Below are 14,584 nucleotides of genomic sequence, written 5' to 3' on the forward strand. Positions count from 1 at the left end.
AGTAGTGGCTTTGATTAAGGAACTTATCCTCACATTTTGGTTTGGTATTGTGCCAACCACTGACTCGAGCTCTCTGTTGGTGATGTTGTAAAAAGACTTCCCAGAACAAATCAACCACTTCAAGTCATTTCTTGACAAACTTTACTGTCTCTATCACCAGTCACCCAAAAATGTTAGACAACTAGGCAAAGTAGCTGAAGATCTTGACAATGAAATCTTCAAAATCGGAAGAGTTTTAAGTACACATTGAGTGGCTTCTAGTTTTAGAAGTGTTTCTGCAGTGTAGAAAGATTATGAAGCACTTGTGGCTCATTTTACAGCAGCAAAACGAGATGAAAACAGAGACAAGTCTGAAAGAGTAATGTATGAAGTCCTTTTGAAGAAAATAACAAGTGTTGATTTTGTTTTGGATCTTGGATTGATGTGTGATGCTCTCCAAGAATTGTCAAAGCTTAGTGTTGAACTGCAAGCAAGGGATATTACACTCTACAAAGCTCATAGCAGTATATCAAGGCAGATTTGGCTGTTTGAAGACAGGAAAGTCAATGGTGGGCCTTTTTATCGTGAAGCTACAAGCAATTGAAAACCTGAACTTTAAAGGAGTGACTTTGGAGAAGAGGGTAACCAGTCGATCAACAAATGTGAATCGTTCTCTTAATCCTACAAAATTTTATGACTGCTTGAAACAACAAATGGAAAATCGCCTTCTATCTGCAGAAAAGATGCAAATTCCAGAAGAGTGATCATAATAGGTGATTTTAATTATGGCAATATAGACTGCAATGATGAGATAGCAACTGTAAGTAAAGAAAATGAGTTTCTTGAGTTTTTGCGGGATAACTACCTCAGACAGTATGTAACAGAGGACACATGAAGATTGAGGGTCTTGGATTTGGTCATCTCATGAGAGGATGTAATTATAAATGAGGTGTCAAATTATCCACCAATTGGTGAGAGTGAACCATTGCCAGCAGTGTGAGAAAAGGGTATATGTGGAACTACAAGGGGGCGGATGATTATGAAGAGCTCAGGAGACAGCTTGTGGGTGTAGCATGGAATGAGGAGTTAGCTGGAAAAGAGATCAATCAATACAGTTTGGGGGATTTTCAAAAACTATCTAGTAGATGCAATGTCTAAATGTATTCCAAGGGTGAGAAGGCTAAATAAGGTAGGTGTGAGATGGATGAATAAGGAGATTAAGCATGCGATACAGAGAAAGAGGGCATTGTGGAAGCAGCATAAGAGAAGTGGAAATAACCAATTTCATGAGGTCTACAAAGACCAGGCAAGGAGGGTGACTTGATTGGTGAGAGTAGCTAAAGAGAGGTATGAACAGTAGTTAGCAAATGATTCCAAAAAGAATCCTAAGGAGTTCTTTCGATATGTAGCAAGCAACAGAAAGAATGATTATTGAAGGATGACATTGATTGGAGAAAATGGTATAAAGACAGCTGTTGCAGAATCAGTGGTGGAGATACTTAATGAGCAGTTCATAAAGGTCTTTCTATCTAGTGAATGTGACTTCATGGAGAGATTGAGAGCAGTTGATGATGGGAAGGAGAGACTGACTGTAAGTGAGCAAGAGGTGTATGAGGAATTGAGTAAACTAGATGTTAATAAACCTGTGGGACTTGATAATATCACCGCGTATTCTGAAGGAATGTGCCAGGGAGTTGACATCTGCCTTGACATATTTTTTTAATACGAGTCTTGCACTTGGTCAAGTTCCTAAGGAATGGAAAGAGGGCAAGATTGTGCCACTTCATAAAGGAGGTGATCGAACTCAAGCATCAAACTATAGGCCTATCTGTGTGTCAAGTGTTGAAGTTAAGTTGTTAGAGAAGCTTGTGAGAACTAGAATCCAGAGTTGGAATGACAACAATGGTATTATCTTTGATGGACAGCATGGATTTGCTAAAGGGAGGTCATGTTTTAGTAATCTACTTTCTTATTACAATAAAGTGACTGCTTCCTTGGACAGAGGAGAAGGATACACAGTAATATACTTGGATTTCGCAAAAGCTTTTGATAGAGTACCTCATAATAAGTTGACAGTCAAACTAGAGCAGATGGGGTCGGATATTAGACTAGTGCACTTGATTGGAGACTGGCTATCTGATAGGTATCAACAAGTTGTCTATGGGGGAGCAATATTCAGGAAAAGGAAAGTCACTAGTGGAGTGCCTCAGGGCTCTGTTTTAGGGCCATTGCTGTTTAACCTGGATGTTAATGATATTGGCAAAGATTTGAATGGGGATATTCAGTTGCTTGCAGATGATGCAAAGTTGGGATGAACCATGAAGAGTAGTGAAGATGTTGTGACCTTACAAGAAGACTTGAATAAATTGAGTAATTGGGCTATGAAATGGGGATGTGAGTGCAATGTTGCGAAATGTAAGGTTTTAAAATTTGTAAAACAAAGATTGGATGCAGAATTTATGCTTGGTGAGGACATACTGTCAGAGGTGGAGGAAATAAGAGATCTTGGGGTGATAGTGGATAACGATCTGAAGGGGACATATTGCCAAATTTGTGAAGACAGCACAAAGACTTCTGGAAATGATGCGGAGGACACTGACTTATAGAAGTAGGGTGATTCTTGTTCCGTTGTATAAGGCTTTGATTTGGCCACACGTGGACTATTGTGCCCAGATTTGGTCACCTGGTTTTCAGAAGGATGAAGAGATATTAGAAAGGGTCCAAAGGCGACCGACTAAGGTAGTTTCTGACCTCTGGAATGTTGAGTATGAGGAAAGATTGAAAAGATGTAATTTGCAGAGTCTGGTGGACAGGAGGAAGAGGGGAAATATGATAGAGACCTACAAGTTGTTATAGGATTAATGCTGGAGAAGTTCTACATAAAATAGTGGGAGATGGGGGGGGGGGGGAGAACCAGAGGTCATTCCTGGAAACTGTATAAAGAGGGTGTGAGTATGAGAGGCAGGTTTTTTTCATGCAGAGTTGTGAATGATTGGAATGCCTTGCCTGAGAGTGTGGTGTCTGCAAGATGTTTGAGTGTGTTTAAGACACGGTATGATGAGCTGTATGTGTGATAAAAGGATCTTCCAGATGAGTTGTTGACTCCATGATGTCTTGGGGTAATAATAATAATAAATACTTATTTATGATGTATAAAATGGAACCTGAAAATATGAGGATTTAGAAATTGAAATTTTACTGTATATCATTGATAAATCCTCGATTTATCAAAAACGTTGAGCAACATAACTAGCATAAACATGCATTAAAAAGTGTGTGTGTGTGTGTGAGAGAGAGAGAGAGAGAGAGAGCACTGCTAGTTAACCATCCTGATATTTTGATAATCACATGCAAGTATAACTTGACATTTAGAAGGTTGTGGTACATTTAAGAGTGTCTCAGATAATGAAAAAGTTGTCTTTTTGCACTTTATTTACTACTATTCAAATAACATAATTTTGGTATTTGATAGTAGCAAATAAATGACTTTCTAAAAGTATCATCGTTCAATCTGCCATTGCTTAGAATGAATTATCTTTCTTTCATTTCTCTTTAACAATGGATCGCTTTTACTTTAAATAATTAGCATTTAGTGTAACGTGTTTGATATTTGAATGCTGTTAAAATTATTTTTTATTATGTTTATACAGTGAAAATTGGCTAATACTCTTTTTTTCCTCCCCCCCCCCCCCTTCCCTTAGTCTAGGCTGGTTACATGCATGGATGACTCATTTATTGTCATGCAGTACTGTAATACATCATCATTATCATCCTAAATCCCTCCTTAGGTTATTAGTAATGCCTTCAACTGTTTATTATCAAAAAGAAATAACTGGTTGTCTCCGGCTACTTTCCCAATATCCCTTTGCCTTAGAACTGACTCTTGCAACGTGCTGCAAAATTGACACAACAGTGCAGAAAAATATGGATGATACTGACTGCTGGTCAGGAACATCAGTGTATCCTTTTAATTTTCAGGAAGTAGGACAAAAGAATGAAGATACTAGTGCCAATATTGATCACACATCTCAAGAAGGTCGACATTTCCAAGAATTGAGACAGAGGTGGGAACTTCTTACACGAAATACTGAAAATATCAGTGTTCCTACTAGGATAGAATCGTCACATATGCCTCAGTTTAAACAAAAAACAGGTTTATTTTTAAATCAGCCATTTGACAAAGATTCTAATGATGGAATGGCTAGTAATTCTAATGAATTTACTTGCAAACTACCCATTCATAGTGATTCCAAGGGATGTTTCCCAAACACACTGAATTCTACTAAAAATTCTGACATTGCAGAACTGTCATCTAATCTAAAGAAAAAATCTGCCGAAGAGGCCCCTTTTAACTTTAAAAATGCCACACGTTTAAATACTGGTCAGCCATTGCCATCTGTTAATCTTCCGGATGAAGAAAAGATGGGTATACCAACTGGTGGTCGTCGACGGTCTTTAATTCCAGTCCAAAAGAAGCCTAATCGGGGTGCCATTCCACGAAGAAGTGGCTCTGCTCCTGCAGAGCGAGAATCAAGGTGAACAGGACATGTAAGTAAACTTACATTTTATTTAATGTCAGAAATACTCTAAAATATTCTCATTTATATATTTATTTATAAATCAATAGTTATAAATAAATATATTATTTATTAATTTATAATAAATTAATAATATTTTATGTACAAGCTTTTTACATGTATATTTGTGTTGTTTTTTTGCGTTACTAATTTGCTAGTAACCACAGTAAGTTAACTCTGCATTAGGTTCCCCTCCATTGACATATTTGGCACGATAGCAAAGCACTACATGATATCAGCATCACATTCATTTACTATAAATGGGCACACCTATCCTCTACGTAATTAATGAACCATTAAGCATTTGCTGGTAATGGGGAAACATGAGCTAATTTGACCACGGGCAGATAGGTGGGGCCCAGAGGGCAGTTGCCAGTATTTTGGAAACAGCTGCACTTGTTGGTTGCTTCCATACTGCTGTATCAAGGGTTTATCAGGACTAGATTAACCATGAACATGCATCCATTAGAAGGACCCACTTTGGTCAGCCACAAGTGGTTGATCCTAGAGGTGACCATCAGGTGGTATCTCAGCAGCTATGTGCAACAATCACACATCTCAAACTACAGCAGGACAGTTTGATCCATTTCCACATGCCCCATGAGCCATATCTTGGATACTTCACCTGGGATTTCACAACCGGAGACCAACAAGGGTACCCATAATGATGGCCTGGCATTGCAAACAATGTATAACAGGATAACATACCTTGACATCAGGCTCATACAGAGTGGTTGGGAGAACACAGCAACAACAATGAATTCGCCACATTGTTTTGTCCCCAAACTCACCTAACTGTAACCCAATTGAACATGTGGGATATGCTAGAATAGGGTGTGAGAACCTCTGATCCTCCTCACAGAGTGAGTGTGAACTGACAGTTTCTGCAGTGGACATGGGTCGAGTTATGCGTGAAGGATGTTTGACACCTTATGGAATCTGTTCCTAGGTGTCTGCGAATCATTATTGCACAGAGACGAACAGGATTATTAGGTGGGTGTTCTTAATGCAAAGCTAACTCAGTTTAAGAAATTTTCTTTTGTTTATTTCACTTTGATTAAATTAATGTTAGTTTTATTGTTAGCCAGATTAGATTAAAAGGGAAGACAAAGACTAACTCACTTATTACAAAAATTTATCTTTGTTTTCTGTGTTATTTACATAGTTAATTATGAATAATAATAATATTATTGTTATTGACATCTGACCTCCATAGAGTCAGAGACTCATTGTGGAAGGTACACACTATTGCACACCAATCTCATCCAACTGTGCCTTAAACTGATTCAGTGTGTTTACATTTACAACATATTCAGGCAATTCATTCCACTCGCAAACCATTCTCCATGCAATAAACCTTCTCCTCATTCCTCTGCTCACACCTTCCTTATACAATTTCCAGTGATGGTCTCTTGTTTTGCTTCCTCCCCCCATCTCCAATTTTATGAAAAATCTCTTCAATGTCAATCTGATCTCAATCATGTTCCCCTCTTATTCATGAGGCTTTGCAATTTATATTCTCTCAGTCTGTCCTCGTATTCCACGTTCCAAAGACCACTGATCATCTTTGTGAATCTTCTCTGGATCCTTTCTAACATATTGTCACCATGAAAACCCAGTGTCCAAATCTGTGCACAATAATCCATATGAAGCCTGATTAAGGCCTTATACAGTTGCATCATAACCTCTTTATTTCTGCATGTCAGTGTTCTCTGCATCATTGCCATTATCTGATGTGACGTGTTCACATCTTGTGTATGTGGCAACTGAATTTCAGGTCCTTGTCCACCACTCCCACATCTCTCATCTCCTCTACCTCCTTTAAAGTTTCCCCATTAAGTGTATACTTTGCATCCCATCATTGCTTACCAAATTTCAAGACCTTACACTTTGCAACACACTGAGCTAGCAATGTTTATTAATAGTGTTGTGTGTTTTTAATAGTATAAACAAGTTGACATTCAATGTGTTTTATTCATTTTGTGAAGAAAACAATAAAGCTTTCAAAAATATGTGCTCTTTCTCAGGTCCATGACCCAAAGACAAATTTATTTTTTATTCATATGGAGTTTCCTCCCTTTTCTCCCCCCCGTCCCTATTGGGGTTAATTGAGCCCCATCATTGGGGTTTAGTATTTATGGCTGTAGATCCATGTGTGTTCACGAGGGAGCCAGTTTGCCTACTTGCAGGATGAAAAACCCCAGATAAACTGGTGGGAAAAACTCTGCTGTCCACAACCAAGAACTTGGCTATGGCTGAGGAAGATCCTTAAGCTCCTCACGTCGACGATGGGAATCGAACCCAGGACACTCCTTCCCCAGGCATATCGTTGCAAAGCCACTAGGCTAACCGCGCCGCCAAAGACAAATTGCCAATAAGTGTCGTGTTGGTTTGGGTAATGCGATTTTAAAGATGTTTAGGGAAACAGGTGCCTTTTCTCCTGCCAGAAAAGGAAAATGTGGGCAAAAAAAGGAAAACTACTCTTACTCAAGATCATTTACTAGTTAGGAAAAGCAAAATGAATCCAAAATTGTCTGCTGTAGACTTAAATAGAGACTTGGCAGCTTGTGGGATTAATGTTTCTGATATGACAGTCTGTCGAAGATTGTTGGAAGCAGGGAGAACTGCTCATAGACCAAAAAAGAAACAACTGTTGACTAAGGCTATATGGAAAAAGAGACTGCACTGAGCAAAAGTGTGTACAAAGATTGGACTGTTGAGAAGTGGAAGAAGGTCATATTCTCAGATGAGAGCCATTTCTTTGTCCAACAAAGAGAGTGAGTACCCTATGTTTGCAAATCAGTGGCTGAAAAGACTTCTCTTGCCCACCAGCTAAAAAGTCCAGGATCACTTCTGTCTCCTTTTCTTCATGCTTACACAGTGATATCAGAATACATCTTCAAAAATTATGGAAACAACTACTGTGTTAGAGTAAAACTTCAGTTTCATATAAACCAAAATAATCACTCGACGTTTCTATCTTCACATTAAGATCATCATCTGGAGTATACATGTATACAAGGAAACAAGCTGCACTACAATTTTTGAAATTTTGATTAATCGACCTAATCTTAATAATAATAATGGTGGCTTAAAAATCCCAAGGATTTGGATGGCACACATTCAGCCCATTTAGTTCAAGTTTTCCAACAAACCCTGACTCTAAGCAATTTTTCAGCTTTTATTGGCTACCATCCATACGTGTTTGTTCTTATTATAGTTATAAAAGTAAAACTTTTTTTGTGTGGACATGTTGCTCTCTAGCCTTAATTTAATTTTGTAACCTAATAGATAATAACAGGACTCTAGCTTTGATATAGTAAGATTTTTCTTTTCACCAGAGGTCAGGCCAATAGTTTTAACGGTTGACTAAATCAATGTAACTTCAGCATACCATGTATATTGTAGTGCAGTTTGTTTCTTTGTATATATATACTCCAGATGATGACCTTAATGTGAAGGTCAAAATGTTGAGTGATTATTTTGGTTTATATTAAACTGAAGTTTTACGCTAACACGGTAGTCGTTTCCATAATTTTTGAAGATGTATCACTTGTGTCTCTTGACAGTATGATGAAAAGTGACCAATACATAAAAATATTGGAGAAAAGAGTGGTCCCACAGCATTCAGAAAGACAAAGAACTCATCTTCCAACAGGATCTTGCTCCATGCCCAGAAAAAGTGAAAGAGTTCCTCAAAAATCACAACGTTCAATTGCTTCATTGGCCAGGTAACTCTCCTCACATTAACCTAATGGAAAATTTGTGGGCCAAAGTGAAAAAGAGCTTTTGAAAATTAAATTGTGATACAAAGGATAACTTAGTACAATCCATTATAAAAGTATTGTTTTGAGATGCAGAAATAAGAAAAATGTGTTCTGCATTAGTAGAGTCAATGCCTAAGCGAATTAATGAACTTATTAGGAACAGAAGAGCACATATAAATTATTAGGTAAAGTTGGAGTTTTTTTGTACTTATTTTCTTGTGAAAGTAAAATTTTTCTTTAAAATGCGAGTGTTCGGATTAATTTTTGCTACTGTACTTCTTGCCAATCTCTAGTACCTTCACCACAACTCCAAATATCCAGATTGGCCTATAATTTGTAGCTACAACCTTATCACTACTACCTTCATGCAATGAAACAATTTTACCTTCTTTTTCACTCCATTGGAACCTGTGCTGTTGTTAGACTTATTAAACAGGCATGTCAATGCCACTGCCAGTTCCCTGGAACATTCCCTCAAGATGCATTGTGATATGTCATCAAATTCTATCACCTTATTGATATCAGAGTTGTTTATTTACTCAAATACCTCTTACTCATTCACAGTTAAGCCATATACATAAATCATGTGTGTATATTAGCTCATGTCTTGGTCAGAGCTAAGTATATGATATTACACTATTAGAGTTCAAAGGAACAAATGTAGTAAATTGCATAGATTAAATTAAAATAATTAACCTTTGTTTAAATTAAGGGGATAAAAATCCCTTATTATTTTACAGCCAGTATGCGAAACTCTGAGATCGAAAACTACGATCTAAGAGTTTAATGTCGAAGAGCTATCGGCGAATTCAAGTGTAAGTGAACACCCGGTAGTACAACACCAAGGCAACTCGAAGCAGAGGCGGAGCAAGCTCCCTCACTATCCTTGATATTTTCTCATAATGTAAAACACAGCTCCTAGGAGATGTAATACTGCCTTACATTATGAGGAGAGGTTGAAACCCAGACCGGTTTCAACCTTTTTTTGAGGTCTCATCAGTGAGTAGGTAGACCTGGATGATATTAAAGTTTAAGTGAAAAGAACTTACATACCTTCACTATATGAATGTCAGATAGGTGTGCCCATATATTATAACTAAGATAAAAAGCCAAACGACTATTTTTTATGGTGCAATTAATTTAATTAAGGGGACAATACATTATGTTATAATATATGGGCACACCTATCTGGCATTCATATAGTGAAGGTATGTAAGTTCTTTTCACTTAAACTTTGATATCATCCAGGTCTACCTACTCACTGATGAGACCTCAAAAAAGGTTGAAACTGGTCTGGGTTTCAACCTCTCCTCATAGTGTAAGGCAGTATTACATCTCCTAGATGCTGTGTTTTACATTATGAGAAAATTTCAAGGATAGTGAGGGAGCTTGCTCCACCTTTGCTTCAAGTTGCCTTGGTGTTGTACTACCAGGTATTCACTTACGCTTGGATTTGCCGATAATTCTTCGGCATGAAACTCTTAGATCATAGTTTTCGATCTCAGAGTTTCGCATACTGGCTGTAAAATAATAAGGGATTTTTATCCCCTTAATTTAATTAACTTCGCCAGAAAACATAGCCATTTGACTTTTTAACCTTTGTTTAATTAATAATGATTAAATTTAATAATTAACCTTTTGTTTAATCTTTATATCAATGACATTGTCAGTGGATTGCAGGGGGATATTCAGTTGTTTGTCAATGACGTGAAGCTGGGAAGGGTTATTAGTAATAGTGTAGATGTGGTGGCCCTGCAAGAGATTTGAATAAGCTAGACAGATGAGGCAAATGAATGGGGGTATTGGTTTAATGCAGCAGAATGTAAGGTCTTGAGGTTTGGGACACATCGATGGGATCCTGCATATTCCCCTGGAGGAGCTATACTGGAGGAAGTAGGGAGACAAGAGATCTGGGGGTTGATGATTGATAGAAACCTGAAATTCAGGGGACCCATTGCAAAGGTGGTGAAGGTAACACAGAGGATTGCTGCAATAATGATAAGGACGCTGGCCTTCAGAGATATAAGCGTTATTGTTCCATTGTATAAGACCCTGATCAGACCACACTTAGACTATTGTTCTCAGATTTGGTCCCCAGGATTAAAAGGGGATAAATTAACTGTGGTCTTTGTTATCTGATTAGGCCAAACATGTGTGGCCTAATCAGATAACATTCTTTTTTCAGTATCATTTATTCTTTCAATTTTTTTCACTTGCGATTTCTGCATCACACCATTTCTACTTTCATTCATTCTCTCAATTTCGTTTCTTTCTGCCTCACTTTCGTCCCCTTTAACATCCGTTACGGTTTTCAAATCGCCCTTTTTCTTTTTTCCTGATTTTTTAACATTTTTTTTGCCTCTCTTTCTCACCATCCTTCTCTCTCAAACGTGCACTCGCGACACAATCGGTACTAACACTTTCTGTCATCAATTTCATATTTGCATTAATCAGTTCTTCGTTCAGGTCACACTTCGCACACACCCTTCTTCCATCCACACTAAACATCCACAAATCATTTATGTAATCAAAGGAATACATATAACAGACCTCACACTTAACAAAATGACTGAAATCTAAATTCAAATCATGGAATGACAATTCTGCCGCCATTTTTTTCCTCTCTGCAGGTTACTAGGTCTAATAATAACAATTTCGTAATTTAGTTTAGGCAAGAAAATTCCCCCACACTAATAATACCGGTAGCGTACAACGTTTACAGCCGCTCTTACTCAAACAATTATGCATATATGCTTATATTCCTAGTAAAACTTATATGAATCAGGAGCTCTTCAAATCGCGTCCGCAGCACTTGGCTCACTAGCGCCTTCCGTTTGGGCCCTTTTTCTTGATTCTGATTATTTTTTGAATCTCAAACTATATTTCAACAAAACCAAGTTGTGTTCACTGTATGCATCAGCTCCAGAGTAAGTTTTGCATGATTTTACTTGGTTTTTATATCTGTTTCTGTCGTAATATAATCTCTTTGATACCTTCCTATATCCCCTGGCATTGTCCAAGTATTCCTTCTTCTTTTTGGTATATCAAACCAGGTGTTGGTTATTATCAGATGAAATTGGTAGTAGAACTCTAGATGCCTATCACCTTTGTCATTTTGGCTTCCCAGTCCATGTTTGCCCACATCTTTATCATCTTTTCCTTCTCCAGTGACTGCACTCCAGTCACCCATGATGCTGAGAATGTCTTCACTTTTTGCAAGTTTTATCTAATACTCAATCTCCCATAATGCAAAGCACATCTCCTTGCGGACATGCATAATGCTATGCATTAAGGGAAGGGCCATTACCCAGACCGGTTTCAATCTTTATTGAGGTCTCGTCAGTGAGAGCTAGATCCAGAAGTGGTAATACTAAGGCAGAAGCAATGGAGAGGTCATATTTACCTATACGAGTTGCCAAAAGGTGTACCACCTTATTATTAATTTACTCTGGATTTAGAGAAAGATGTTGGAAGTTTATTTTCCACTTGGTTAGACTATAATAAATTTAGTTTAATCCTTTACCCATAGAGACCTCAATAAAGGTCGAAACCAGTCTGGGTAGTGGCCCTTCCCTTAATGCATAGCATTATGCATGTCCGCAAGGAGATGTGCTTTGCATTATGGGAGATACTGAGACAAGGAGTGATGAGAGCTTGGTCCACCTTTACTACGAGTTACCTCAGTCCTGAAGATACTTCAGGCGTAAACTTTGTTTGCCTACACTTGGGTAAAGAATTAAACTAAATTTATTAAAAGTAATTACTAAAATAAAGAGCCAAAACGCTTCAGTTCGTCAATGCAAAATTACATATGCAAAGTGGATATTAGATCCAGCATTATTTCAAAGCGAATATAGAAACTATGAAAGTTTTGTAAGTTGACCAGAGAGCTTGCGGGAATACATTGAACATATTCAATTGCAAGCCATTCACCACACACACACATATATATATATATATATATATATATATATATATATATATATATATATATATATATATAAATCCATCTTTCCATCAAACTCACTTCACACATCTGCAAACCGCACACTATTCCTCCTGCACAATTTGCACACCGACTCATTTGCAGTCATAGCTCTCTGTCATATCTTGGCAACAGACTCGCAGCTTTTACTTTCTCACTCTTCTTTTTTTGCATGCACTAGTAACTCTTTCATGTCTTCTTCTCACATAACCACACTTGTCACCTGCTAAATCATTTGTACCAGCCAAAATAAACATCTCCTTCACCTTCACTCTCTGCATTCTTACACATCACTGACATCCATAATCTTAGCACCAGTTCAGTAATTCATTTGAAGGTTAGATAATTGAGGGATCAGCATAAATACTTACTCCATTAAGAACAACAATAATCAGTTTCTAATATGCTTATCAGGATGATTGTGACTGAGTAGCAAAAAGCAGGTTGTCATTTGTGCTTTCATCATTCACATCTGTGACTGTTGTTCAGAGATTTTGTAGAGAATTTAATATTGAACTACTGTTTAGGTCCTCCACATGAAAAGGAAATTGCTTATCATTATCATCTGCTGACTGGATAAAAACATGAATGGGATGAAATTTTTAGATAGTGGTGTTGTATTGCCAACTCTACACGAGGGCCAAAGGAAGCATGTTGGGACATAATTCCATGTTTCTCCATCACCAGTGAAGAAAAGTTGGAATTTTATTCTTATTTAACATTGATCTTGCTATATACAGTACATATGTAAAGTAGGAATAAATATGCACAAAGGCTTTACAGCCAACCAATAAATTAATGTCACTCAAAATTTGGGAGAATACCTGACTTGTATGTTTAAACAACGTTTTTTGAAAGAAAATCTTATTGCCAAAATTATATTGAAATATTTTTCTTTCAGTAATAGCTGAAATTTTGATATTGTAACAGCAGTATTTCAGGAAACCATAAATTTAATAATATTTTTCAGCATTGGCTAAAATGTGCCTTTACCTTAAAAAAAATTCCTAAAAATTATTGAAATGCACACCTTTCAGAAATTCTGATTTTAAAGAAATTCCAAAAGTCTCTATGAAAATCTGATATTTGGATTCCATAATTTGCCACAAAATTTTAAAATTACCTATTCAAATAATGGAAAAAGGAATATTTTTTACATCACACTATGAATTTCATGATGCTAAAATACTAAATTTTCAAAAAAAAAAAAAAAAAATGCTAATTTTTCAGCTTCAGATTACTGATTCCAATCTCTTACACAGTTTTAAATGCTTAGATATAGAATTATGATCTACTATTTTATATGCTAATTTCTTTTATTTATTTTTTGACAGCTACTTAGAGACAGTTACTTACATTCCCAGTGTGCTCTAGGAAAGTGGTTGAACAAAAGAACCGCTTTTAATGTTGGAATCTTATTTTTAGTGTGTTCATTTGCCTGCCACATCACTTTCCATGTGATTCTGCTGTACTTCTATCTTAATCTGGACATTGGTGTCCAGTATTCTAGTGTGTATCAGTGTGTTCATAAGGGGTAAAATGCTGAGCCTAGTCAGTTACATTTATTAAAATTAAATTATTTTTTGAGTTATATACAAGAAATGCTTAAATTTTGATATGTATAGAAAAATATACATATAATGTATATGTACAATTTGTGTAGCATCTGCACTTATTTCTATTTATTTCTTGGATAATTCTAGTCTGAGTGCCATTCAGCCAATGAAGTCTAATAATTTTGTTTTACTTTTAAAGATCGTTATTTCAGAATTTTATGCACAGATACTTATTAAATATATATATACATATATATATATATATATACACAAGTAATATTACTTGTAATGACTTGCCAACACTTTCAGCCTTTCATAAAGGTGCATTTTCTCAGTCATGTGACATTTGTTATATTTTGTTGCAAGCTGGTAGTTTCCATGACCATTTTTTAATTATTGGATTAACTGGCATTGTAAATGGTGTTGTGATCATGTCCTGAAGTCATTTTTGTATCTAATCTTGTAGGCCAGTGTTAATATGTATGTCAAATAAATGTCTCATGAACTGTTTAGAGATTGCAAAAGTGGTGTTACTTATTCTTGTAAATCCATCATAAAACAGAAGTGAATAAGTTAATGCTGAGTTAAAAAAGGAATAATCTGAAATGTAAATAAAATGCATTATTATTTCCTTAGTACTGTTTTGATTTGCCAGCATATATGCAGGCATATCAAAGTTTCACCAAACCTCATTGCATCATATTTATTAATCTTGTTCAA

The 14,584-nt window shown here is 36.5% G+C and overlaps 1 protein-coding gene across 2 annotated transcripts in view; it reads left to right on the forward strand.

Annotated features, from left to right (window-relative positions):
• Positions 1 to 14,376, forward strand: part of LOC150096375 (uncharacterized) — a 180,355-nt gene extending 165,979 nt beyond the window's left edge. For both annotated transcript variants that reach the window (XM_090408889.1, XM_090408888.1), the window contains exons 7-8: positions 3,681 to 4,527; positions 13,643 to 14,376. In XM_090408889.1, coding sequence (XP_090265015.1) covers positions 3,681 to 4,518 — 838 coding nt within the window. In that variant the 3' untranslated portion in view covers positions 4,519 to 4,527; positions 13,643 to 14,376. The remainder of the gene's footprint in view (positions 1 to 3,680; positions 4,528 to 13,642) is intronic.
• Positions 14,377 to 14,584: the final 208 nt, after the last annotated feature.

Source organism: Typopeltis vanoorti, chromosome 19, assembly GCF_054136105.1.
Source record: "Typopeltis vanoorti isolate ZY-2024b chromosome 19, IOZ_Tvanoo_1.0, whole genome shotgun sequence".
Lineage (NCBI taxonomy): Eukaryota > Metazoa > Arthropoda > Arachnida > Uropygi > Thelyphonidae > Typopeltis > Typopeltis vanoorti.